Here is a 27,621-nt window from a genome sequence, read left to right on the forward strand (position 1 = left end):
TATCATTTCCGGCATGTGCAAATCTTTAATTTCTGTGCATTCGCTATATTTTACGTGTAAAGTAATTTACACTAATTTAGCATACACCCGAAAGTTTTACATAAAAAATATATATGAATATAATTTGAATGAAAATTATAAGTATTATTTTTAATACCCACTCAAAGGTAAGTTTTTCTTCAAAATTCCTCCACGATGGCATCTCTCTCTTTAGGCAGATAGCCCTTGCATGCGTTACTCTATTTAATAAAAACTTAATCTGACCTACGTGCCTAATTACAAATATTTTAACATACATAATTTTATATTTATAAAACGTGTAAGCCCAAAGTGATTATTTTTCAGATATATAAAATTAAAACGATGGGTTTAAAATGAGCAGCAGTAAAGCCTCTCCTCTAAAAAATTTTAAAAGGTACATGTTACAATAATATATGGATGTGAAAAAAATTTGTTTTATTTAAAACATTTTGACGTTTGGAAAGTAAAATAAAAGTAGCGAATACTCTGTCAAGGGTATCGAATGACGTATACAATTTTAAATGTACCATTCTTTAAGCATAACATTTTTCTTAAAATCTATATTTTTGTAGTGCAACAGCTTAGAATTTTATAAAACAAATTCATAATCAAAATCCCGCTGTTGTTAGTTATCGAAAAATAACCAAGATGTGATTTTGCGTATGTCGAAATACTATTAGAATCTTGTCAAGCGAGCTTCTGAATGTAAACAAAGAACACCCCATCTGATGACCGAAGCTTCAAAGCAGTGTTTCACTTTTAGCGCGGGTTGGCCCCTCCTCCCTTTCCTACCTCCATGGCTTATACACAGTATTTATCTTATAGCTTGGTAGGATTATATGATTGTTCAACCTCTACCTCATATTGCAAAGTTGGATTTGATGACTTTTCTTGTTTTTACCTAAGAGCACTATAATCACTTTTATTTAATCAAGTATGTCTACTAGGGAGAGATCAACATTTACAGTTTACTACTGTTCATACTGAAATGAAAGAAGTGCATATAGATTTTTATTTGAATTTTGCATGTTTACAAATTTGCTTTAATTAAAATGTGCTCAGAAATCATTTACCTATGTTAGCCACAACTACACTGGTTATCATAAATTACGGAAAAATCACAAAAATAGCGATAACTCCCTCAAAAATAAGCCAAATTGTGTAAAATTTGAATATATTGGCAAGCCAGAGTAGCTGAATAAATCTGCAATATGCAAATCAGTGGTGCTGCACTCAGAGTACGTCATCTGCGAGGAGCATAAAAGTCCATGTTTGAGAGTCAGCCCACATATTTCACTGTGATAGTAACATCAGAAATCCGAGATAGCCAATCCGTAACATTGACCTCCAGGCATCATTTGTCTGCAGAACTACAATGGAAAGCCATTGGGATACTAGAGGCAGGACAAAGTCCAACAGAAGTGACCAGATGGTTAATGTGAGTCCTTCTGTAGTTCATAGACTTTGGTGGCGATTTCAAACCACAGATTCGGCATCTTGGAGGTTCAGCCAAGGACGTCCAACTGCTAGGACGAGCGCCGATGGCCTGCAGGAATGGAACCACTACTCCAACTCTTCTTAGATCCTCCCTTGCTGCAGCCACTGGAAGGTTAGTGTCAACGTCAATTGTGCATAGAAGGCTTCACGAAGGTAGTCTGTATGCGAGACGACCACCCATTTGCTGCCGCTCATGTCATGCCATAGGAGGAGGGACCGTTTGCAGTAGGCACGAGAACATGTCCACTGAATGCCTGATCAATGGAGGACAGTTCTCTTTACGAATGAGTTCAGGTTTAGTCTAGAAAGCGATAATAGGCGTAATTTGATATAGAGAACCTGGAACCCGTTATCATCAGTGAAAAGAGATGCATATGGAAGAGGCAGTGTCAGTGTTTGGAGTGGTATCTCTTTGGGTAGACGCACAGACCTCCATGTCTTTCCAAGGGAAACCATGAATGTTCCGGTTTATAGAGATGACATCCTTTATGCTTATGTGTGCCCATATGCCGGGGCAATAGATGATGCTTTCCTGTTACAGGATGACAACGCAAGACCACACAGGGCTCACATCATAGATGATTATCTTCAACAGAAAACAATTATGCGCATGGAGTTGACAGCTTGATCCCCGGACTTGAATTCTATCAATCACATTTGGGATGCTTTAGGAAGACGCCTAGCTGCTCTCAAAATGTCCCCTTAGACCCTTGCCGCACTTGCAACTGCTTTGCAAGAGCAATAACTCTCGCTTTCTATGGAACTGAAAGAGCGCATAAATGAAAGCATCACACATCGCTGTATTGCTTTTAGAGGCGACCATAATACATATTGAAGGTACTTTTCCTATAGCAAACTGAAACTTTCAATTTGTTCATTTTATACATGTGCTAATTTCTATACTACCATAATTGCCTGGTAATTTATTTTTATGTTATTTGATACCTTACTATGTGTTGTATATTGTGGGTATGTTTCATAAAATTCTACATGTAACTTTTTCAGTAATCTTGATTTTTGCGATTTTTCCTTAATTTATGATAACCAGTGTATATGCAAACTCAAAAAAAAATTTCAACTGCATACATCATCTCTTATCATATAAAATATATGCAACTGAAAATATGATCACATAAACAAATAGCTAATTAAAGAAAATAAAACTAAACATAAATTTACTTTATGATATATATTCAAAAACTTCGCAAAATTCATTCAAAAGGATTCTTTAATAAAGGACATTTATTTACGACTTGCACAGTACAATTATATAAATAACAGCACCTTTTCATTTTAACAACCATTATGTACATATGAACAATACCACCTCTCTTAGAAGCAGCCATGAAAAGTCAATGAAAAGATGCACACATAATGAAATTTCATAACTTTGAGAAATCAGGGCTGTTATGAAGCATTATCAAATGAAATTAAATAAATGTTCTAACATTCTGATCTTTATCATAACTGTTCTTTCTGATGGGACCTTTATGTCATCACAAGGAAATTTTTCACAAATGTTGCTGAAATTTGCATATTTTCACATTCCAGATACCAATGTAGAGATCATCCTATGAAAAAACACAATAATCAAAAATTTAAAAAAAAAAAAAAAAAAAAAAAATGACACTGTATGCATCACAAATAAAAACAATATATGAAGCAATTTCCAAAATGTAAGCAGATTTCTGACAAAGTATGTTAAAACAACTCTGCAAAAGTTTTCTCTATACAGTTAACTGGATTACTATAACAAATTCATTAAAAAGAAAAAATGAATTTGTAAATTTAATCGACTCTTCATTATGTCAGAAAAAACATAAATTCCAATGAAAATTACATGCAGAATTTTACTGTACCTAGGCAAAGCTATCCTGGCAACATTTTGAAAAGGTGGTGTAACTGACTTGCTTTTTCTCTCATACTAAGCATTATTTTAAAATTGTTTAATTATTTAAGCATTATTTTAAAATTTATTTTATTATAATTTTTACCACATTTAGCTATTTATTACGAACTTTCAAATCCATTCTATTTGTTGCTTTGTAATCACCTGCATTTCTCTCTAGATGCATGTGGCAAACATATCGAATCCACAGGCCACAGCAGTTAATTTTCATACCATATGCTTCAGTTTTAAAGAGATTAAAGAACAAAAATTACACATAAGATTCTTAATGGAGTCCAGCATTAAAACATTACAGGAATTCAAATCCAAAATTGCATTTTATAATTTCTTTAATGAAATTTCACAAACAGGCTGCTTAAATTAAACTGGAGTCCATACCTGTTACTTGTGTTGTCCATTATTATTATTTGATATCTGTTCTGGCAACCTAGTAAAGCTGCACATGTAGACCTCAAGTTTGTGGCCCAACTTATTAGCAACATTTCTGAATGTTATTTTGCTAGAAGTTCCATTAAACTTTTTCTTAATAAAATTTCTACATTTTATTAGTTTATTTCATCAATTTTCAGTTTGAGTCTATTAACAATATGGAGGAAAACGTATTCATTTTGCAAGAAGTATGAGAAAAAATGTATACATTCGTCTTTGATAAAGTGACATATGTACTATTTATGCTATCTGTCTTGACCAGCATTTCTTAAACTGTGTTCCACATAACTGTGGGGTTCCATAAAGATCACTCAAGGATTCCATTAAACTTATAATGATTTTTTTTCCATAAGATTCAAGAACGTAACTTAAAAAAAATTAACATCTCTATGAAATTTAAAGAAGTAGAATATAAACTAACCCTCACTTCTACTTACTAATCTCAACAGCCAAGTTGCAAGTTGTGACGGTGTCTTCAGAATAGTTTTTGATATTTTATAGCAGTTGCATTGGGGAATCACCCAGAATCCCAGTATCATTGAATTTCTAGTTCATTTCTTTATTGATCTCTTTACATGAGGAATCCCCCAATTTTAAAAATACAGAGAAATCTCATATACTCAAATGTTAAAAAGTGCTGCCGGTAATTGGGTGCAACAATTAATTGTGATGTTTGTCTTGTAAAATATAAACTGATTGAAACATTTTTACTTTTTACTTTATTTAATTTTATTAAAGATTTAGTTTTATTGATAAAATTTACTGGTTCTTATAGCATCACATCACACACACTCTTCTGTAAGTTTTTTGAACTTCAAGAAACACATCTCTGGGGTTATAATACAGAGTATAAAGAAATCCAACCAGGATAACAGACAACAATTACACACACAGACATAAGGGGATTCAAACCATTACTTATTAACTTGCAACAAATTGATGTAGCTTGCTGAAAAATGTAAGAAGATTAAAACTACTGAGGAAAAGTTTCTGCTTGCACTTAGTATCATTGACATGACTGCAGAAGTAGAATTTTAAATGTCTGCTTCCATTGTACGATGAATTCTGATTCGGACTTTCTCGCCCCTTCAGATTACCCCTGATCAAAAACTGCTCACATTACGTGTTTATTAAACAATATTCTTACTGAGCACGACAGGTCACGTTCCACATAATACTCATAGAATATCATTGTTATTTATTAAGTATCATGTTATCCAGAGCATATGGAGATAGGATATTACATCATGTCTTCCGAGTTTAAAAACCTATAAATTGTATTAATATGCAAAGGACAACACAGAGATGAGAAAATCGTGTGTGTGGTCCCTGCAAATCACTGTTTTCAAGCTTTTACGATATGTCACACGAGATGGTCTGACATCGTGGATGCAATAATTCATTCCAGTTGACAGTACACGACATAACGTCACGAGGACTATACTCAACTATAGTAACTGTTCTAAGTTATCCATGAATTATATATATGTAAAATAAAAAAAAAAAAAAATACGATGGCTTTGCTCTTTGCGAACCAGCAACCTTTAATTACTTTTCTGCAATTCAGGATCGTCCCCTAACCCAGTACCTGCTAGAACATTCACGCCTATTACATAACCTCCTCATATAAATGCTGCGTCATAAGTTTTCTACATTTTTCTAGAAGCTACTCTGTTACATAACCATTCATATAAATGCTGAGTCATAAGTTCTCCTAGACAGATGCCTTCTCGCCTTCGTCCTGCTAACGCTTCCGCTATGCTCCTCTTTCTTTGGTAGAACGTTATGATTTATTAAAGTTTAAAGTCAGTCCTATCTAATAGTTCAATCACTGAATAAGTTATTTGATTAACTTCATCTGGAAAAAGTCATCTGCTATAAATTAAAATAAAGATATGCTTGCTGTTAAAAGTGAAAAGTCCTGAGTCGTCATTTTTCTCCGTGTTTCAATCACCCCAGCTTCGTTAACCATCTGCCAGAACGTGTAATGGAATAGCCTCACCATTCGCCCACGATGTGTTGGAATAACTGAAAACATTACAGTTATTAATTAGCCGGCAGGATTTATCCTCTACATGGGAAAAAAGCTCCTGGATTTATTTACAACGCGCTTCTAAATTCAACAGTGGGTCAAGGACAGTGTATGATCGTCTTATGCTTTTGCTTCTTTTCCGACGGTGCTTAAGGTGTTTTACTTCGGCTCCAAAGTTATGCGTTTTATCAAGTGCTTCTAAAGTGATTTATTTAGTGTTCAAATTGATGTGTATGCGAAGTCTTAAATTTAAGATTTTGTGATTGGAATGTTAACACGCTCAAAAACGGCAAAAATGTCAACTGATAAGAAAGAATCCGTAGCTATTGTGGATATAATAAAATTCCAATTTCCTATTTTTGATGGCACAAGTACAAATTTTCCAATAGACAAATATCTTCTATTGTTTGAAGAGAAATGTGCCGCAAAGAACATTCCAGAAAAGGAAAAGAAATTTGTTTTCTCAGAGTGTATTAGAGGAGAGGCTTTAGCCCTCTATTTACGTGATTGTTTAGATAAAGACTGGGACAACATAAAGTCTATTTTCGAGACATACTTCACAACATCGGAATCTGTTACTTTTAGTGATTTTGTGTCTTTAAAATACAAGAAATTTAATAATATTGATGTTTATTTTCGTAATAAGTTGAAATTAGGAGCCAGCTTGAAACTAACAGATTCCACAATGGTGGAAGCACTTACGGAAGGACTTCCTGAGCCTCAAAGAATGCTGTTAACAGTGCAAAAAATAGACACACCGAAAGACTGGATTACTCTTGCTAGGAAACTGTTTCCAGTTAAGATGCCGTTAGATGGTCTAGAGAATAATAATTATCAATTTGTTTCTCCAAGGCAAACTGTTCCGAGGTGCTATTATCCCAGACCAGTGCAAGCCACTCCTTATCAAAGTTTTCGTAGTGTGAGACCTTTTAATTATCAACAAGTGCAATATCGACCTCTACAGTACGCGTATCGGCCAATTCGATATCCACAATTACCTGCTATTAATTATAACACGGTTCCTAAAAGAGAAGTTAAAAAATGATATTACTTTTAAAGTGAATGTCCAAATTGGACAGGAAAAAATTCCCAGTATTATTGATACGGGATCGCAAATTAACGTTTTACCGTTAAAATATTTTAACAAAATTGGTGATAAATTTAGAAATTTCATTGAAATCTCATGATAAAATATTTTCAATATCTAGTCAAGTTCATGTAGAGAAAATAATCAAAGTAAAGTGTAAAGTAGGTAAAATAGAAAATAATGTGATATTTTATGTAGTAGATTCAAATTTGAATTATTTATTGCTTTCATCACCATGTGTTTCATTATTTAAATTACAATTGAATTTTCATAATTATGAAGTGTATCAGCTTGGAAAACAGGTAAGTAAAAATGTTAAAGTAGACAAGTTTTTCCAAAATAATTATGTATGTAAAAATGATATCAGTGCTGAACAATCTAGTAAATATTTTGATAATAGCGAAAATTTTGTATGTAAAAATGATCTTAGTTCTAAAAATTGTGGTAATTATTTTGAAAATAGTAAAAATTCTGATAGTAAATTATAGAAATTGTTGAATGATTATAACCATATATTTGCAAAAAAGTAAATATGATGTTGGTTGTATAAGGGTTGAACCTCCCAGAGTTATATTAACTTCTGAATTACCAATAGCCTATAGACCATATAGAGCATCTCCTAAAGATAATAGTGAAATTAAAAAACAAATAGATGAATTGTTAAAAGCTGGAATTATTAAACCTTCTTATAGTCCTTATGCTGCTCCTGTAACTTTAGCTTATAAGCGAGACGAGCAGTCCAGAAGCAGATTGTGTATTGATTTCAGGAAGCTTAACCAAATTACTAAAAGTGATTCTGAACCTATTCCTAGAATTGATGCTGTATTAGATCAATTAACAAATGCAAAAATCTTTTCTACATTGGATTTGGCATCAGGCTATTGGCATATAAAATTAAATGAAAAGGATACTGAAAAATTGGCATTCACTACAAATTTTGGACTGTATGAGTTTACTAGATTACCTTTTGGTTGGAAAAATTCCCCAGCTGTTTTCCAACGAGCTCTTAGACAAATTTTAAACAAATATCAGATTCAATTTGCTTTAAATTATTTTGATGATATTATAGTATTCTCTCCAAATTTTGATGAACATTTAAATCATCTTAAAATAATATTTGATCTATGTGAGAAAGAGAATATAAAATTAAAACAATCTAAATGTAGTTTTGCTAAAGAAAAAATTAATTTTCTAGGATATGAAATTCAAGCAGGTAAATACCAGCCCAGTAATGCAAATATAGAGGTTATTAAGAAATTGCAGCCCCCTAAAAATATCAAAGAATTACAAAGATTTTTAGGAAGTATTAATATTTATCATAAATTTATTCAAAATTATGCTAAAATTAGAGCCCCATTAACAAATTTACTTAAGAAAGATACTCCTTATAATTGGACTGATGAATGTCAAAAAGCTTTTCAAAAATTAAAAAATGCATTGATTTCTAGACCTATTTTAACTTTGTTTAATCCTAAATATCCCTGTCATGTATTTGTTGATGCGTCCAAAGAAGCTGTTGGTGCTGTTTTAAAACAAGAACATCCTGATGGTAGTTTACATCCAATTGCTTTTCATTCTAGAAAATTAAGATCTTATGAACAAAATTATGCCATTACTGAGCTGGAATGTTTATCTATTATTGATGCAATTGATAAATTTTATTATTATTTACATGGTAACCATTTTACTGTACATACTGATCATGCTGCTTTAGTTTGGCTTAAAAATATAAAACACCCTACTGGTCGTCTATTTAGGTGGTCTTTAAAATTATCTATGTATGATTTTGATATAAAATATAAAAAAAGGATCTACTAATGTTGAAGCTGACATGCTCTCTAGAAATCCTATGTGTCAACATTTAAGATTGCAAGTTAATTTATTATCATTAGAAGAAATAAAAGAATATCAAAATTTAGATAATGTTTGTAATACTAAGTATAGGAAAATAAATGATGTCTTAACTATTAAAAAACAGGGATTGTACAAAATTGTGATACCCATGTCTCTACGTACGAAATTACTTGAAAAGGCCCATATACAATTTGGTCATATTGGTGTATCATCTATGCTAAATTTGTTATCTCCACAATATTATTGGCCAGGAATTGTTCAAGATGTTAGAAATTATTGTAAACATTGTGAAGTATGTCAGTTTAATAAGAAAAGTAAACAAAAGAAATTTGGTTTAATGCAAAATTTACCATCAGTTAGTGAACCTTTTGAAATATTATCTATTGATACTGTAGGTGGTTTAAATTATTATAATTCTACTAAAAAGTATATTCACATAATTATTGATCATGCAACTAGATATATCTGGACTTTTGCTTCCAAAAGTGTAACTACAGATACTTATATAAATTGCTTGAAACAAATTTTCCAAATTCAGGTCCCTAAAAAGATTTTAAGTGATAGGAACGCTGCTTTTACATCTTCAAAATTTAAGCACTTTTTAAGGAATCATAATGTAAAACAATTGCTAACTACTGCAAATAGACCCCAAACTAATGGTAAAATTGAACGTGTTAATCAAACTATTATAACTAGATTAAAATGCAAACTAAATTCTTATCACAGTAATATAGCATGGACAAAATTATTACCCCAAGTAACTGAAGAGTATAATAATACCCCTCATTCTGTAACAAAATTCCCTCCATCATATTTAATGTATGGAAAATTACCTTATGATTCCTTAATTCAAAATCAAGAATTGTATCCGTCAATAGAAGAAGCCAGAAAAATAGCTCAAAAGAGATCTGATGATTATCATAATGTAAATAAAGAAAGATATGATATTCATTTTAAACCTAGTAATTTTAAAATTGGTGATTTAGTAATGTATGAAGAATTTCAATACCCTAATACACGTAAATTATCTCCTCCATTCTCAGGACCTTATAAAATTTTAAAACAATATTCTGAAGTTACTTATGAAATAGATAAACCTAATCCTTTAACTAAAAAGAAATCAGAAATTGTTCATTCAACTAGATTAAGACCTTTTAATCCAGCAAGTGAGTTTAAGTTAACTGTCCGAAATAGTAGAATTCCTATCTCTGTTCAAAATTAAAATTAATTTTTTTTTTTTTTTTAATTCTCTTTTAAACATTTTCCTGATTATGACCTTTAATACCTGATTTAGACTTACACCCTAACTATGACAAGTTATTTTCCTGACTATAACAAATTATTCTCCCGATCTTGACCTTTTATATCTTTCACATAATTTGAATTATTTTGTAGCAAAAATTTTCTTCTCATTGTAGGATAATATTTGTTTCTAATTTACAACATTATAAAAAAGACTTTAACTTGATTATACAAGTTATCCGTCTTATAATTTTGATTTTATATGATCTTTTATTTTTCTAACACCACTTTGAGGTAATGTACAATGCCAAAAACCAGTTACCTTCTATTAGGCAACGGAGGTTTTTCGATATTTGTACCAAGCACCCCCCAACCATCAGCAAGTAATCACGCTGATCTGTTGGCGAGGACATGCCATAGTTTTAAAGTCAAAGTGTTCATTTTCTAGTGTATAATTGTATTATTTATATTGAATTGTTTTTTGAATAAGTATAATATTTTGTATTGAAGTGTAAAACATGTCAATCTTTACGATGAGAGGAAAAAATGCATCATATTTGTGAACTATCAACATGCATCATATTTGTGGACTATCTGGCATTTACAGATTTTACCAGATATTTTCATTCTATTCGAACTCTTTTTATGAAAAGGACTTTAAAAAAAAAAAAAAAAAAACACAAAATGGACATTTTTCACAAAATTGAGGACTTTTGTAATTATAACTTACTTATTTATCAGTATTCCATGTTTATTATGTTATAGTCTTAAAATTAGTCATATATTGTATATTTATTTATAACTCATTGTTTTAATGTTCAAAATTTCATATGCTATAAAGTCAAAATTTTATATGAGAAAGTCATGAACTATGATAGGCCATAGTTAAAGCTTGTACGCTATGTTCTGGATGTTTTCATGTCTTTTCTCATACTTTTGCTTCACTCCTGTACTAATGCTTTTCTCACCCCGGCCTCTCTTTTTGACGGGGGGGAAGATGTAAAATAAAAAAAAAAATACGATGGCTTTGCTCTTTGCGAACCAGCAACCTTTAATTACTTTTCTGCAATTCAGGATCGTCCCCTAACCCAGTACCTGCTAGAACATTCACGCCTATTACATAACCTCCTCATATAAATGCTGCGTCATAAGTTTTCTACATTTTTCTAGAAGCTACTCTGTTACATAACCATTCATATAAATGCTGAGTCATAAGTTCTCCTAGACAGATGCCTTCTCATCTTCGTCCTGCTAACGCTTCCGCTATGCTCCTCTTTCTTTGGTAGAACGTTATGATGTATTAAAGTTTAAAGTCAGTCCTATCTAATAGTTCAATCACTGAATAAGTTATTTGATTAACTTCATCTGGAAAAAGTCATCTGCTATAAATTAAAATAAAGATATGCTTGCTGTTAAAAGTGAAAAGTCCTGAGTCGTCATTTTACTCCGTGTTTCAATCACCCCAGCTTCGTTAACCATCTGCCAGAACGTGTAATGGAATAGCCTCACCATTCGCCCACGATGTGTTGGAATAACTGAAAACATTACATATATATATGTAAAGAGCTTCTCATAACTGTAATAAATATATCTCGAGTTCAAAAATGCAGTATTACGCAATCTCACAAATGTACTAATCATTATATGGAGTCGGACGCAATAACTGCCACCGCTTTTAAACTTTATTCGGCTTTAAAAGGTACTCTAAAGCATTCTACTGCAAGACTTGACTCTTCAGCTTCGAACACAACAACTAATTCTTTTGCTGGTGGAGTGATACTAATAAAACTGCCCCAAAAGATGTTAGGCCAGCTAATGATTCTATGAATGACCAACCAAGAGCAGTTATTAAAAAAAGTATGATGAAAATTAGATGCCTTAAGAATTCCAGAACAATAATGCTAATTCTAAAGGGCAAAGTTTTCTCAAACAGCTCTATGGCTCCAGCTAAAATGCATCATCATTTGGAATCTGTTTATGGTTAGGAAAAAATGTTGACTTTGTGATTTGAAAGTGTGCCAAACTCTTTCAATTAATACGGTTTATGGTAAACCACAAAAAGAAGGAAAGAAAAAGCAAATGAAGATTCTTATTTAGTCAGCTATCATATAACTCAATGCCGTGAAGCCTACTCCATAACTGAAAATTTTATTACACTTTTCACTATAGAGATGGTAAAATGTATGTTAGATGGAAAAAGAAAAGCATAAGAAATAGTCAAGATCCTACTTTCAACTGACACAGTATCTCAGAACAGCTAATATAAAGCATCAATAAACACTAGTGGAGTGGAAATATTTGATGTCCTAAATTCTTTTCTTGAAGAGAAAAATATCATGCGATAAGTGCACTGATATCTTTGCTGATGGAGCAAAGGTCATGCATGGTATAATACTGCATTAAAACCATACTACTGAAGAAAACCTGAGGTTTCCCAATAAAAGTGGACCTTAGAAAGGGTTCCATTTATCAAAAAGATTAAGAAATGCTGATTTAGACAATAAATCTGGTAACAGAGTAACGCAGACACACTTCACATGCAGCCCAGATTCCCATGCTTATAGCATATGCATATTTTCAAATGCTTGTCGTGGTGCAACTTTCAAGAAGTTTATTAGCTTTTATTAGTTTATCATTGTTCAGTTATAAGGCTTACAGGATTATCTTCCAGTAGAATCTAGAACAAATGTTGAAAAAAAAAAATGAGGACAAAAAATCAACAAGATATGATGCTGAGTTTCACCAAGATTTATATAAAGTGCTTTTCTGTGAGAAAAGCATGGGCAACATAGATCAAAAAAACATTTTAAGGTCTCGAAAAGTCAGTTTTCAGTTTAGGCAAAATTCTGCCAAGAAGAAAAGAATAATGTAAGACGTTATTAGAAAACAGTTTTTCTGATGTATTCATCATGTTGAAAGTAACTTGTAATATGTCATTTACTTATTACATATTTATCATTTTCCACTCTTCTTCAAAAGCAATACATGAAGGTTTACACTGTATGTGTTTATAAGTGTGTGTGTGTAAGATAAAAGGTATGAAAGTACACTTCTGATTTTAACTGGCAACAGCCCCCCTTATTCTTCATTTAGGTATATCCCCTTTTTGTCCTAAAAACAGTAATATTTATAATGCATCAATGTAAAACCGCACTGTTCCAAATTTATCCGCATCATACAATCTTACATTCAGCAGCAATATATGTATGTTTTAACCAATCCATGAATAAGATTTCAGTTGAAACCAAAACCTTTTGATACTCTCCCAGCCTTCTTTTGAATGCATGCAATTTTCTCACTTGCTTGCCTACAGGTACCGTGTTGTGGCTCACTTCTCTCATCATCCATTGTAATTTACAAGATGTACTAAACTTCAAAAAAATATAATGAAGATAGGATGCAGATTGCACCGATAATGATGTGTGAATTAGAATATGCATCTGAAGAATTATAATGTCCATAAATGAAATGTGTTGAATCTATAGCTATATGCTTGTCTGCAAGTCCTATCCTTCTACTATGTAATACACATTTGATATATCAGCACCATTTACAACCTATTATTGCATTTTTAAAAATTATTTTAATCATGGCCAATGGTCATATATGGCACTGACATATCAAATCTTAATGGTCTAAACAAATCAAATTTTTTTCCCATTTTGCATTATTTCTGAAAAAACAATGCAGCAGAAAAATTCACAAGAGAAGGGTGAGATCTTAATGACGAAATGAAAATATCTGCCCACTTTCTTCTGCTGAAATTTTAAAGGTGCACGCACACACGTACGCACATATACTTCTATATAAAAAAATTTAAAATAATAAATTTTATTGAAAAATCACAGAAATAAAAAATATTAAATACTTTTCATTTTACTGAAATGGAAACTTTATAATACAGTTTTTAATATATCAAAAAATGACATTATAAACTCATAATACATTCCATTATAAATTCAGACTGGATTTAAGTTTCTAACATAGCTCCGCAAACAGGAGAGAATACGCAAAATTTTTTAAATAAGATATCCAAGTTATGAATATAATCTAGTTTCTACTTTGTTTTGTTTGAATTTTACCCAACGTATAATTATTTACATGGAAAAGAAAAATTCTTTTTTTTTACTTATAAAGTGATCAGCCTCAAGAAATGACTAATTTTTCTAGCCAAGGAATGGTTACTTGGCTACAAAAATCTGCCTGTGTATGACTGGTGATCACATCTATGACTTCACTCATTGCTTCACTATTAGGTAATACAGTCAATATTCATTTTAATGATCTCTCAAAGGACGTTACAATTAATGGTCTTTATAACAAAAGTGAATTTAGTGTATTCTCGTAAGTTAAAGATATTTTGCACTTGTCTTTATAACGAGCAGCCATTACAATGAGTAACGACAGAATATAATCAAATCCTGATTTAACTGTTTTCTCAATTTAATAAAATATTTCCACTTCTCAAAAAAAGTTAATTAAAAAATTCTCAATTTCATAAATACATCAAAAGTTTTCAAATTTCTTCATTAAGTACTTCAAAAAAATTATGGAAATAACTTAAAATGAAATATTTAAATTTTTCAATGTAATTTTAGCTGGAAAAATAAGCTCAAGCTTTTTAATAAAATTGTTTTTATCCGACATCTACAGATTGAACAGACATGAAACACAATCAGTAGCTGCTTTAAAAATCACTTTTATTATAAGGTGAAACAAATATAACTTACTCGCAGTCTAAAACAACTGTGAATCAAATTCAATCAAAGCATCGAATGAAATTTCATAGACCTACTAGTTTCGGATTATGTAGCTGTTCATATTCATTTGCTGATTTTCAAGATATGATTTTCTGATAAAGAAACAAGCAATTGGTCTAATTTTCAAAATGAAAAGGAACAGCCCAATCACTTTTGTGAATGCTTTTCTAGTCTAGAGACGGGAAGAGATTGATAAAACATGAAAAATTATTTAATACTTTTAGTGCTTCCCACCTTTATGAATTATCTTGATTATACCAATAATTTAGCAGTAATTCTTTAAATATGAATTTCATTGTGTATGATAGCTTAGAAGTAAATAATAGACTTTATCTAAAATTTGGGAAAATACTCCATAGCAAAATACTCCCGTAAGAAACATATACATACTCCATAGCAAAATACTCCCGTAAGAAACATTTTGCTCTCACATAGCAAAGTACTCCCGTAAGAAAAGTATTAATTCTGAAAGCTGACAATCAGTTACATGAAGAAAACTGAATAAGTTACGAAAAATATTTATTTCTGTATTAGATAAAATAATTTAAAGACATACAAAGAAATAAATAAAAATAAATTATTAAAAATATTTAAGTTGCCATAAGATACTAACCCATATAAATAATAAAAAAATGATAATACGTAAAAACCAAGCTTTATCCAGCCTTCTTTCATGGCTCTGCTTAGCTGATCAGCATTCATTATAGTTGTTGGGTCATATAAGCCAGGTCGGCTCATAACTGGTCTTGTTCGATACCTAAAAATTCAAATGTATATCTTAAAAATAGAATAAATTCAAAATAATACAAGAAACAAGCTCCAGCAAAAGTGATTAACTGCACACATATGACAAAATACAGAAGACATTTCCTTTCATATTTACTTATCTTTGATCAAGAAAGATAGCTGTAAGTTATTGGGAAAATACTGCATTTTGAATAATTCAAACTTTATATCATGGAAATAATTATTAAAAAGTGCAAAAAGCTATCTTATAGAGCTGTTAAAGCTACTAATTTACAGAATTTTAGAATTGTAGACTGGAAAGATATGAAAACTGATTTGAAGAAATTAAACTTATCAAACAATGAATACTTTTCCTTTAAAAAAAAAAAAAGAAAAAAAATCATACTTTATAATTCATGAACAAACTGCAGCTATAAAATACACAAGTGTTTTGCTTCGAGAGCATTCCTCATCAGGTCTGGGATTTTATGCATAGTATTACTATAATTACACATGTTTCTCTCCTTCACATCATTTCCCATCCTCCCAGTTTTTCTAACACAAAGATTTGAAAACTTTTGGAAATACGATCTGGCTGGATGGCAGTAACAGTAAAGGTATAAATGGATATTGAAGTTTAAGTGGATGGCAAAATTTAATTATGAAAATTTTAAAAAATAATTAAAAGTAAAAATTGAAATGAACTATACATAAAATGGTAATTTTATCAAAAATTTTTATGTATTTAAAATACAGTAATAATAGCATAATGTTTCATACTTTTTTTTTTTAAACTGCCAAGTTATTTCTTTAAATGGTTTTTTTCAGAAGCTGTACCCTGTAATTTCTTCCTCTTGGTTTTTAAAAGTAAAAATTAATAAATGTAGAAGTGAAAATATGCAAATAAATATGGTATTATAATTTCACCGGTGTGTGGGGGGGGTCATTTTAGATAGGGTCATAGAAGAGTCCTGTATAGTGTAACAAATATTTATTAACAGGTTTAAGTTACACACGGACATTACATTTAACTTTAAGAAAATTACAGAGCAAGAGGCTGATACAACCTATCAAGTGGGACGCTTTGGCTTTTACTGTTCTCTGGCTACTCATCAGAGGGCAGCCTTGTGTTCATAGTTAGTCCAACAGTATATGTTAAAGGATTGGTTACACCAGTATTTATTATGACAGACATTGTAACAAAATTTTGTATAAAAAAAGTGCAAACATATTTTTTAATTTATTTCACTCAATACACATAACTCTTGAAATTTTACAAAAATAATTAGATAGGGAAATTCCATATACAATATAAAATTAAAGCCAATGCTTGCTCATATTAATAAATTAATTAAAATTTCAAGTTAATAAATTCATTAAAATAAAAGGGGATTAATAGGATTTACATATGTTTTAAAGCTTTAAAATGCAAAGGTTACACTTTTGATAATATTCAAAAATTCCAGTAGCTATTGCATATATTATATGTGCCTTCATTAATTGTAAGCATTTAAATTCATTTTCAAAGGAATATACTACTACTTTTCAGTTATATTTTCTTGGGCATTAAGTCAACAAAATTCAAATATTTTTTAAACTTCTCCAATATTTTATCAAAGTATGCTAGATTTTACATACATACACACTGTGTCTCAGTAACCAAAGTTACTTTATCCAACAATAAATAAAGTGAGCAGGTATTTTAAACAAGAAACAGGGACCGTCAAACCAGTTTCTGAACCCCACTGTAAACCTCTGCTTGCAATTTTTCAGATTGCACTTCCATAAAATACAGTCATTTAATAAATACAAATTCACAGAACATGAATTTCTGCATTCAGTTATTGTTGGGTAAAATATCATATGAAAGAAAAACTACTCCAAAAAATGAGACCATTGAATTTCAAAAGTTCAAAGATATGAAGTTTTTGCCAATATTGTTTGACTATATTTCTCATCTAATCTACTTGGGACTTTCCAAGAGATGAAGAGGCAGTATTCTATTTCTTCACGGAAGAAATATTCTTTACAAAGAAAATTTGTATTCCACCTCATGAAATTAAAATGTAACTCAAATCCAAAACAGCTCCAGAAATTTTGATAATGAAGGCAATAAAAGAGCATCTAAACGCAGATGTGATTTGCTAAATTATGCATTATTTTCCTTTATGTCAATTCATTTACTTATGATGTCAGGAGTTAACATCCATTGAATTTTGTGAATCAAAGTTTGCTTCAAATTAATCGCAACTGAATGGCTGATTGGAATAGCTGCAAGATAGTATGAGCAATCCCTTGTAATCTTGTCATTACACAGTCAAAAGTCTTTAATCCGGACGTTCATAATCTGGAATGATCTATAATCCGGACCTCAAAGCTACAAACTTTCTGCGCATGCGTAAACGCATAATACATTTATGCATGCGCATTCAATGTATAACGGACGGTATAAGCTAAGCTAAAATTATCTAATTATCTATTTCAGTTAATGTTGCAGATTGTGTTGTTCCTTAATCTTCGAACTGGATCCGGCTTGAACTTTTGATTATGTCAAAAAGAATTTCCGATTCTGGAGCTGCCAAAGGATCTACAAAGCGAAAGCATGTGTCGATGTCCATCAAACAAAAAGTGGAATTGCTGCAAAACAATGGATAAATGCATATCCTTTGTTTCTCTAACCATTCTGAAATTTGTTATCAATTTCACGCTGCTCTGTGGGAGGAAGAGGACATCGCGGCGCGCAATGAATTGGAAGTTGATCTGTCAGCACAATCCTTATGTTGCAGATGTTTTTATTTTATTCGGCTTATAATTCCTTACTAAATGTAGTATTTCATCTCGATGTATGCTGTCTTTGATATGATTTAAATCAAATTCCTCGTCATTATAAATATCACGAATACACATCAAATAGTTTTCTGGTTGCAATTTTCTAATTTCGACTATGCGTAATGTATGCTTTACGCATGCGCGCGTTGAGCGTAATGTATGCTTTACGCATGCGCGCGTTGAAAAAAAATGTTTAATAAAGTAAACAAATAAATATTAAGCTTTTTTCGGTAAATTTTGATACCCTTTAGATCATAATTGCTCTTTATTTCATAAATTATGGTTTCATATTTTTAATTTTATAACTTCTGCATGCCATCTTACCAGATTTAAATCGATGATCTATAATCCAGAAAAACCGATAATCCGGAATCTCCGAAGTCCTGATGAGTCCGGATTAAAGACATTTGACTGTATTTTAATGAAAGAGTATTAAAACCAGGGTGTAAAAAAAAAAATAATGATGATTATTTAAAAAAATTTTCCCAACCATTACTTATTCAATGATTTCCACACATTGATGGTTTTCAAAGCAATTAAACTTCTAATTAGATATATGAAACATAATATTTTTACTAATCTCTACATATAATAAAAGAAAGAGTCAGTGTGTCTTTCGTTCATGCTGAGCGTAAGCTAATAGGCCCAGGGCTACGAAATTTGGTATATAGGTGCATCTAGACAAGAGCCAGTGCCCCTCGAAGCAATTTTTTAAAAGTTCGAATCAGACTTTTTATTTTATCTCTTCGATTTTATCATATTATTTTGAATACTTTCATTCTTTTAGAAATGTGATTTTGGCAACAGTTTTTCATTCAATTTTATACTGGACTGCTGACTGTTGAAAATCAGCAGTTGCCACTTGGAAAAATGAGGGCGATAACTCCGTGCAGTTTCTAAATTTAATGTTTTTCTTGGATACTGGACGTTTGATGAGAAAAGTCAACGAGAAGTTGGTTAATTTATTTACTAGAATAATTAATATTTGTATTAAGGGATATTGCTTATTTCATTGTAATTTTTTTATATGTAATTCATTTCGATTGAAATTTGGGTTTTTTTTTATTTGGTTCTTTTTGATAAAGTTGTTCTGCAGAGTAAAATTCAATGTAGTTTTTAAATTTAATGTTTCTTTTGGATGCTGTATGTTTGTCGAGAGAAGGCAATGGGAATTTGGTTAATTTATTTATTAGGATAATTAATATTTGTATCAAGGGATATTGCTTATTCCATTGTAATTTTGTTATATGTAATACATTTGGGGGGGGGGGTTATTTTTATTTTAGCTTCTTTTTTTTTTAAAAAAAAGTTGTTTTGCATAGTAAAATTCTGTGCAGTTTTTAAATTTAACATTTGGTGTTCCCTTCAGGCATTTTTCTGGTACATTTAAAAGCCAGACGAAGGCTGTCAGCATAGCTGCTAGTAAATTAATAAAAAAAACACTAATAAATAGAAATAATATAAATTTGCATTATTTTTTAATGTGGCATAAAATTCACAGAAATATCTTGGCAGCTTTTTGGCATTAATAAAAGAGTCATTTTAATCACTTAAACACAGTATAAAGTCCAAATTCTGGATATCCAATATCTGCAATGATGCATCCAATATCTGGAATATCCAGATCTCTAAACCACCAGCAATTGTTTTTAATAAAATTTAGGAAAGGAGAACATGAATACTACAGGAAAAGAGGATTATGTCATAAAAGGAATTTTTCTCCGAACTAACTGAGATTCTTGTGTCACTTTCAAGCACCTGCAGGCAAGAGAATCACCACTGTGGCCAATGACAACGACTGATGTTTGAACAACAACATTTTTGGCCCCTTAGTGGTTATACAGTTGAGAGGTTAATATTTTTCTGTCTAACCAAAATATTAAGTGAAGCCTCAAGACATTATTTTTCTGTCTAACCAAAATATTAAATGAAGCCTCAAGACATACTTGTTTGGAGCAGGCTTTTTGCTAATGCCATAAGAGCAGGAAGAATTAGATTCAGAAGAAATTAAATTCAATCAACATAGCAAATTGAGTTCTTCCTTAAATAATACGACTTAGCTTATTATTTTTCACAGGCTTTTATTATTAAAGCTATGTTATCAAAATTAAAGTTTAAATTTTCAATTATATTGAAAGCAGTTTTGAATTCTAAAGCTGTAATAGGATCTGCAAAGCTAAAACATATTTAATACTTTCCTTTTAAAGGCGCTTTGATGTGAGAAAATAACATTGTCCAAAAAATAACAAAAATTATGAGGCTAAATATTTATAAAAATGCTTACTATATACTGATAGAACACCAAGTATCAAATTTATGTGTAGATATAAAATGCCAGATGAAATAATAAATTTTAAAAAAATTTAATGGCATTATTTTTATTTAAATTGGATTAAATTTAACAAATTGAAAACTCTGTTATCTTTTTCGGAAACCAGTATGAAATACAAACAGAACTGAAGAGCTACTAACATTTTCAAACCAAATTTTACAAAAAAAAAAAATTTGCAGAACAAGTCTAAATCATTTTTAATTCTGCTAAGAAAAAAAAACCATGGGAACAGTCTCACATAAGAAATGACATTAATTTATAATTAAATGATATTAGCACTGCTCTCTATTATTCTCAGCTAATTACAACATGTTAATAATTTTCCTGATGTAAATAAAATACTGAATAAAAGTTCACTGCCAAAAATTCACGGAAAAGAAATTTCAAAAGTGAAAGAGGGTAAATATGATAATTCTAAGATGACTTACCTATGAAAATGATATACAATTAGCGGAACATTTAAAAGTAATGATATCCATTCAAACGCAAATAAAAATAGCAATGTGTATAAGAGATGAAGAAAATATTCAGGTAGTACAAGCTGTGAGGGGAGAAAAAAAAAATTTTTATTATGTATAAAAATGGCACACACAATCAGACTCAGATAATAACAGAATAAAGAGAACCTAATTATTGAGGCAAACATAAACAATACACACTCTCTGATTATCTGCAGCCCAGTTTCAAAATTTCCAGTTTGAGTTGCACGAACTGGATTTAGATGACATTGATAAAGGGTTAAAGACGCCTTTTTGATGCAAACACACAATTTACTGAAGATTCAAATAGTTCTATTACAAGATCCATGTGTAGAACTTGTAAGAGTAAAAATTAATTAAGTTCATATCTTGCCATATGGCATAAGAATAATGGTTCACATCTTCATATGCCATTCATTGAGGTCATACAGGTTTAAACTCCCTTGGATAATTAATATTTTGAAAAATGTATATGTTTTATTTTTTATTGTGCCATACAACTCTCATATAATAATTTATAATTAATAATAGTGAGTGTATGATGCAGATCTTGAGCAATTATCTGATACACTTTAAACAAAAACAGATCACTTAGTACATGGTCAGAAAAACTGTAATGTATCATATAATATACTATACATAATATTCAATGTGCACAATGTGCTGAATTTTTTTAATTCTCTGATATTTTTTCAAGTGAATAAAGATCACTGTGCACATGGTGAAAAAGAAAGCAATATAGTATATAATACATATAACAATTAATGTGTATAATGCAGAATTTATGTAATTCCCAGATACTTTTTTTAATCAAAAGCAGATTGTTATGTACGTGGGTAGAAAAACGGTAATGAATAATAAAGTGTAGTACATTTATTATATCACTTTTGTATTTTAAACTCCATGTTTAACTGCTATTGTATTGTATGGTTTGTTTACATGTTTAACTAAATTGTAATTTTAATCATCATTTTCATGCTGAAAAACTGTATTTTAAATCATTTTCTTTTCATACATTGATAACATTTGCTGATTTAAGATAAATATCAACATTTTGATGATCTTCTAGAGAAATGTCATCAATTTCACCATTTTTTTCCTTGCAAGTAACTTTAACTATTATCATTTACAAACAGAACAATATCTATCAGCTGCCATAAAAATAACAGACTAATGTTTTTATCAATTCACAAAGCAGCCAATTTTTCATAGGGATGCAGATAATCATAAAGTACTAAACAATATAAATTACAGTGCAATGTCCAAAATCTGGGCATACAATACACCAAATGACCTTTGAACCACCATCCAAAAACTAACAATAAAAATTAAAATATTTAAATATTTAAGAAGAAAAAATCTTAGTCTAAGAATGGAGAATATAATAACAAAAGAAGGCAGATGTGCAGTAAATGTGATTTTGCACCAGACAGATTCCTTAATGTCACTTTTAAACACTTGCTGGCTAGGGAATAGCATCAATAACAATGCATCGATTGACATTGTACTGATGTTGGTCAAAATTACATTTTCAGCCCTTGAGTGATTGTGGGGAAGAGGGAGACTGCAGCATAGGCAGCACTATGCATTTTGCTGCCCAGTGCAGCCTCTGCTGGTCCTAAATTCTGTTGTTTGTTACCTCCCTCAATTCTAAAAACTGCTCCTAAATTCTACTGCTTAGTGCCTCTCCTGAATTCTAAAAATTTAGCCCTTTTAATTTTTGCATCTTGATGCTCCTCTAAATTCTAAAATGTTTACTATCACTGAATTCTGGCAGCTGGTTGGTACAGCACCATTTGCACCAGCTCTGACCCTGTGAAGAGGGGGTGGTTAGCACTTTTTTATCTGACTTAAACAATATGTGAAATTTCCATGTTGTCATGTCTCCATGTCAATGCCAATGTCTCTCCTGAATTTTAAAAATTCAGCCATGTCTAATTTTCGCATTTCAGTGCTCCTCTAAATTCTAAATGAACTAAAATGTTTACTATCCCTGAATTCTGGCAGCTGGTTGGTATAGCACCATTTGCACCAGCTCTGACCCTGTGAAGAAGGGGGTAGCATTTCTTTATCAGAACTAAACAATATGTGAAATACCCATGTTACCATGTCTCCATGTCACATCTTATTAGGTTTAAAGTGATAATCTAAAATCCAGAAATTTGTGAAATCTGGAATTGCTCAATTCCCAATAATTCTGAATCTCAGACTTTGCAATGCATTAAATATTAATATAACAAAATATTAAATTCATTTTTTATAATAACATATTTGATTTCATTTAATCATACCAATCTTTCCCATCCTACTGCAAATTAAACAGTACATAAGTATAATTATTATGGATAACTAAAGGATTCTTACTGGATTCAAGCTATTACACTGATCTATAGGATTTTTGTAGTCAGATTTTAATTCATCAAAAGCTATAACCTAAAGAAATAAAAGAAAAACATAAGCAAATAATATATCATCAAAAACTGTATAATATCAAATGTGTTAAAATGTTAATTCAAGTAGTTATGTATTTATTTTCTCAAAAATCAATGTTAGACAAACATCAAAAATTAATTAATTCACCTCCAATTACTACATGCCCACAGTTGTTATAAATACAAGTTCACATAAACTCTATGCAAAAGACTTAAATGCTGTTATTTCTTTGGAAGTATATTTACGCAAATATAAGATCTACTCTTTTTGCAATAATTATTCCAAAATTTGGAAAAGTCTTATAAACAGGTTTTTGGTAAACAAAATTGCCAAAATGAGAGGAAGTTTAAATATAGAATTATGCTGGTTAAATACTAAATCAACCACACTGGCAGGGGTGAATTATACAAATTTAAAAAAAAAAAAAAAAAGCTTGCATTTAACCTATAAAAACAAAATATCAGATTTTATCCAATAAATATTCATAAGAAGAAACTTTCTAAATATTAAAAAAAATTATTTCCATAACGTATTAGTCATCAATGCCACACCTTTTAAAGAATTCAAATTTAAGGCATGGTTTAAAAAAACATTTATCATTCAACGCAAAATGCTTGTAACAAGTTCAGTAGTTTTCCGTATTAAAAAAGCCATTTGCAAACTACATGCAGTTTGTCATGATGTAAACACACACCCGACTTTCAACATTTGAGATAACATCTTTTCAAACCTATTTTTCTCGCTGATTTGTTAGAACTCGTAATAAAAAATGTATATTTCAAATGATTCAATCACTGATGTTTCTGATCAGATCTCTTAATATGAATTATAAATCATGACATATGCAATGCAAAATTACAATGTTAGGAAAATCGGTACTATTCCGGTAGAGCGGCGTCATTTAAAAATGAAGAAAAAAATTAGAAAACAATGTTAACACAACATGGAAAATATCGTGGCTCGAAATTTCCAGTTTTCATTTAAAATATCGCACTTCCTCCCCCCCCCCATATTCAGTATGATGGACTACACAATTTGGAAATTATCTAATGACAAAGAGGCTGCCATAAAGATTCCTTCAGAACAAAGGAATAATTCATAGCAATTGACTTTGTTCTCAAAATCATCCAATGAAATTAACTTTTGACTCAAACAAAGCTCCGATTGAATTTTGCCAGTTAGAAATCAGCCATAATGTTCTGGAACAATGGATATTCGGGGTTTATGCTGGGAAAGGAAAGAATTTTTTCTGGTCGTCATTCCCAGTCATTGTGCTGCAACATTGATGACCCCCATACAGGAAAACATTGCAGGTGGCAGCATAATATTTTCAGACTACTAGGAAGGATATAAGAAAGAGGAATACTGACCTTTTTCCTGTAAATCACAATTACAATTTTGTACACCCCAAAACCGGATGTCATACCCAAACTGTGGAGTGATTGTGGGGGCAGTGCTAGATGGAAGAATTTATGTGTTATATTCAAAAACTGAAGTTTTTTCTATAATATTGAATGATATTTGTAATTTTATGCCATTAGTTTAGATTAAATTTCGTTTTGTTTTACTATTTTTTATATAATTTGTAGAATACTCTAAATTAAAAAATTAAAAAAAAAACTTACTTTCTTTAAAAATTATAAAATTTTTAAAAAATTTAATTTTTACAGAAGTAACTTTTTAACTGACACCACTCTAATGGAATAGAACCAGATTATCTAGTAGAAATCTGAACTAGTAGTTTTCTGCCTAACATTACACTAGCTCTATAGTAACAAACTGCGATTAAATGATTTTTCAAGAAATTTTCAGGAAATCCATATAAATTTAAACAATTAATTATACAAGCATGTATACACTCAGCAATAGTAATTTCTAGCTCAAAGTAAAAAAGAACAAGTAGCTCACAAATTAGTGTACACAATTAGTAAATTGCATAAGTACCAATAAATAAAATAGTCTTTATCTAGCTAAAAAATTTCATTCCAAGCCTTTATCTACTAAACTGGCCATAGATATATCTAAAAAAAAAATAGGTAACAATGTATCGCTATCTTTTCCTAATTTTTCTCTATAACAGGAAAATATTATATTTCGTTAAGTTACTATTCTAATCAGAATCTCATCTAGTCTAATCAAATACACCCTTTTATTTTTATTTCTAAAATGTATACTTGAGGAGGATGTATTGTCAAGTAAATATGATCTTTATTGATACTCAAAGCCAGTCTGTATATTATATAGTTAAATCATTCAAATTTTGTGTCACTTTAAAATAATCATCTTAGTTTTCATACATATTTCAACTCTTGATTTTTTTCAACTGAGTAAATTAAGCAAATTACAGGAAGGGAAAAAAACCTTGTAAAAATACTAATCTAAAATCATTTTAAGACAGACAAAAAATCATGTGCATTTTTTACAGTTAAAAAAAATCAGTACTTATCCCAGATTACATTTCCTAAGTCACTTTCTTGGGGAAAGGGGACAACAAAACACCTCCAGTGACAGTTCCTACCAAACTTTTGAAAGACAACTACAGCTTCTGGTTCTGCTCATAGCAAATTCCGTTAGTTGTGTTTGCTTGCCATTACTAATTAAATACTTAGCTGCTAAAGCAAAGAAAAAGTTGCAAGTAAAACTAATATATTAGAAAGATCAGAAAAAAATCAAAATGATTGATAAACAAAAAAAAAAAACTCTCAGATATAAACTGAAAAGGGTTACCAAAATGTCACTGGAGATATTTTATTGCTACAATAATATAACAAGCAATATATAACTGCCAAGAAAATGCGAGATAAAACAAAAGTATCAAAATCATATAAAATGTGCTATTTTTTCTTAATGGGATAAGTATATGTTTTTTAATAATCACATTAGCAACAATTCAATAGTCAATCCTTATGAAAGAAATAGCAGCATATTAATTTCAATAAAGAATAACATTTCCTTTTTTTTTTACAAGATAAAATTTAATATTTTCGGTTTAATCCTAGTATCTGGTGCACACGGGATTTGGCTACTTTATGATGAGCAGTAAAAACGGGACATATACGATTAGTAAACGGATCATTTAAAGAATATATAGTGTTATACATAGTATATACTATGTATATAGTGATAGTAAATAGTGTATAGTATATACATAGACGTTCTTTGGGTCATTTTTGGTGTTGGCGATAATTTTCAAAACTGCACCAAGGCTGCATTGTATACTAGGATTTTACCGATATTTTCTCTTCTTTCTTTAAAATGTTCTTATTCTCCTAATAGTATAATACAGACAAACTGCTTAGCCATGGTTGTTACATAATTGATTAATGAAAATTACATGAGATGTTTCTCATCAAAAATCTATTTGTCCCCTATTCCTTTATATCAAATAAAGAATGTTATATCTATTCCCTTATTTTAGAGTAAAAAAAAAAGTCTTTCTACCCATAATACATATGACAACAAAATATGAACAAGCCTTTGTTGTCTGAGTGGGTACTTGTATGTGTTTGGGCAGTTGAAGTCGTTAGGTGAGGTTGCCTAGAGTAAGGCAACCACTCATGAAGCTTAAAGTTCCGCACTTATGACTTGTCTGGTATCGCTTAATGTGATACCAGACAAAATTTACCACAGACTGCATGTCCAGTTCAGGGAAGCTACCCTTCCATGGTCAAGAGTGAAGGTTTGGTGCAATGAATTCAAACAAGGGCCATAAATATGCTGCAAATCAAGGTCATCCCCAACATCCTTGCACGAGTATGCAAATGAAAACGCTGCACAAGTTTGTGAGCTTATCGAATGGGATCGACGCTGCACACTGCTTCAAATTTCAGAACTTGGTGTCAGCTATGGAAGTGTTCAATCTGTCATCAAAAAACAGCTGGGCTTCAAAAAAATCTCAGCTTGTTGGGTTTCAAAGTTACTGAATAATGATCAAAAAGCTGCACGAGTTAGCATTTCTTGGTTGCTTTAAAATCGTTTTGAAGAAGAGGAA

At 30.7% G+C, this 27,621-nt stretch overlaps 1 protein-coding gene across 1 annotated transcript; it reads right to left on the bottom strand.

The window, feature by feature from the left end:
* Positions 1 to 2,742: 2,742 nt before the first annotated feature.
* On the bottom strand, positions 2,743 to 25,069 carry cni (protein cornichon). The gene is made up of 5 exons (XM_085816224.1): positions 25,001 to 25,069; positions 23,562 to 23,630; positions 21,147 to 21,259; positions 15,445 to 15,588; positions 2,743 to 3,089 (listed from the first exon to the last, which is right to left on the bottom strand). Exons 1-5 carry the CDS (start codon positions 25,052 to 25,054, stop codon positions 3,059 to 3,061), a joined length of 411 nt encoding a protein of 136 aa, XP_085672350.1. The 5' UTR covers positions 25,055 to 25,069; the 3' UTR covers positions 2,743 to 3,058.
* Positions 25,070 to 27,621: the final 2,552 nt, after the last annotated feature.

Source organism: Stegodyphus dumicola, chromosome 4, assembly GCF_044657685.1.
Source record: "Stegodyphus dumicola isolate Sdum_Otavi_A_Nest chromosome 4, ASM4465768v1".
In the NCBI taxonomy this organism is placed as follows: domain Eukaryota; kingdom Metazoa; phylum Arthropoda; class Arachnida; order Araneae; family Eresidae; genus Stegodyphus; species Stegodyphus dumicola.

Bases quoted from the DNA above. Each gene is read 5' to 3' on its own strand.
- cni (XM_085816224.1), bottom strand. From the start codon at position 25,054: ATGACATCCGGTTTTGGGGTGTACAAAATTGTAATTGTGATTTACAGG. The intron at 23,631-25,000 runs GTCAGTATTCCT...TTATTTCTTTAG, and splicing joins TTGTGATTTACAGGAAAAAG to GTTATAGCTTTTGATGAATT. The intron at 15,589-21,146 runs GTAAGTCATCTT...TTGAATTTTTAG, and splicing joins ATTGTATATCATTTTCATAG to GTATCGAACAAGACCAGTTA.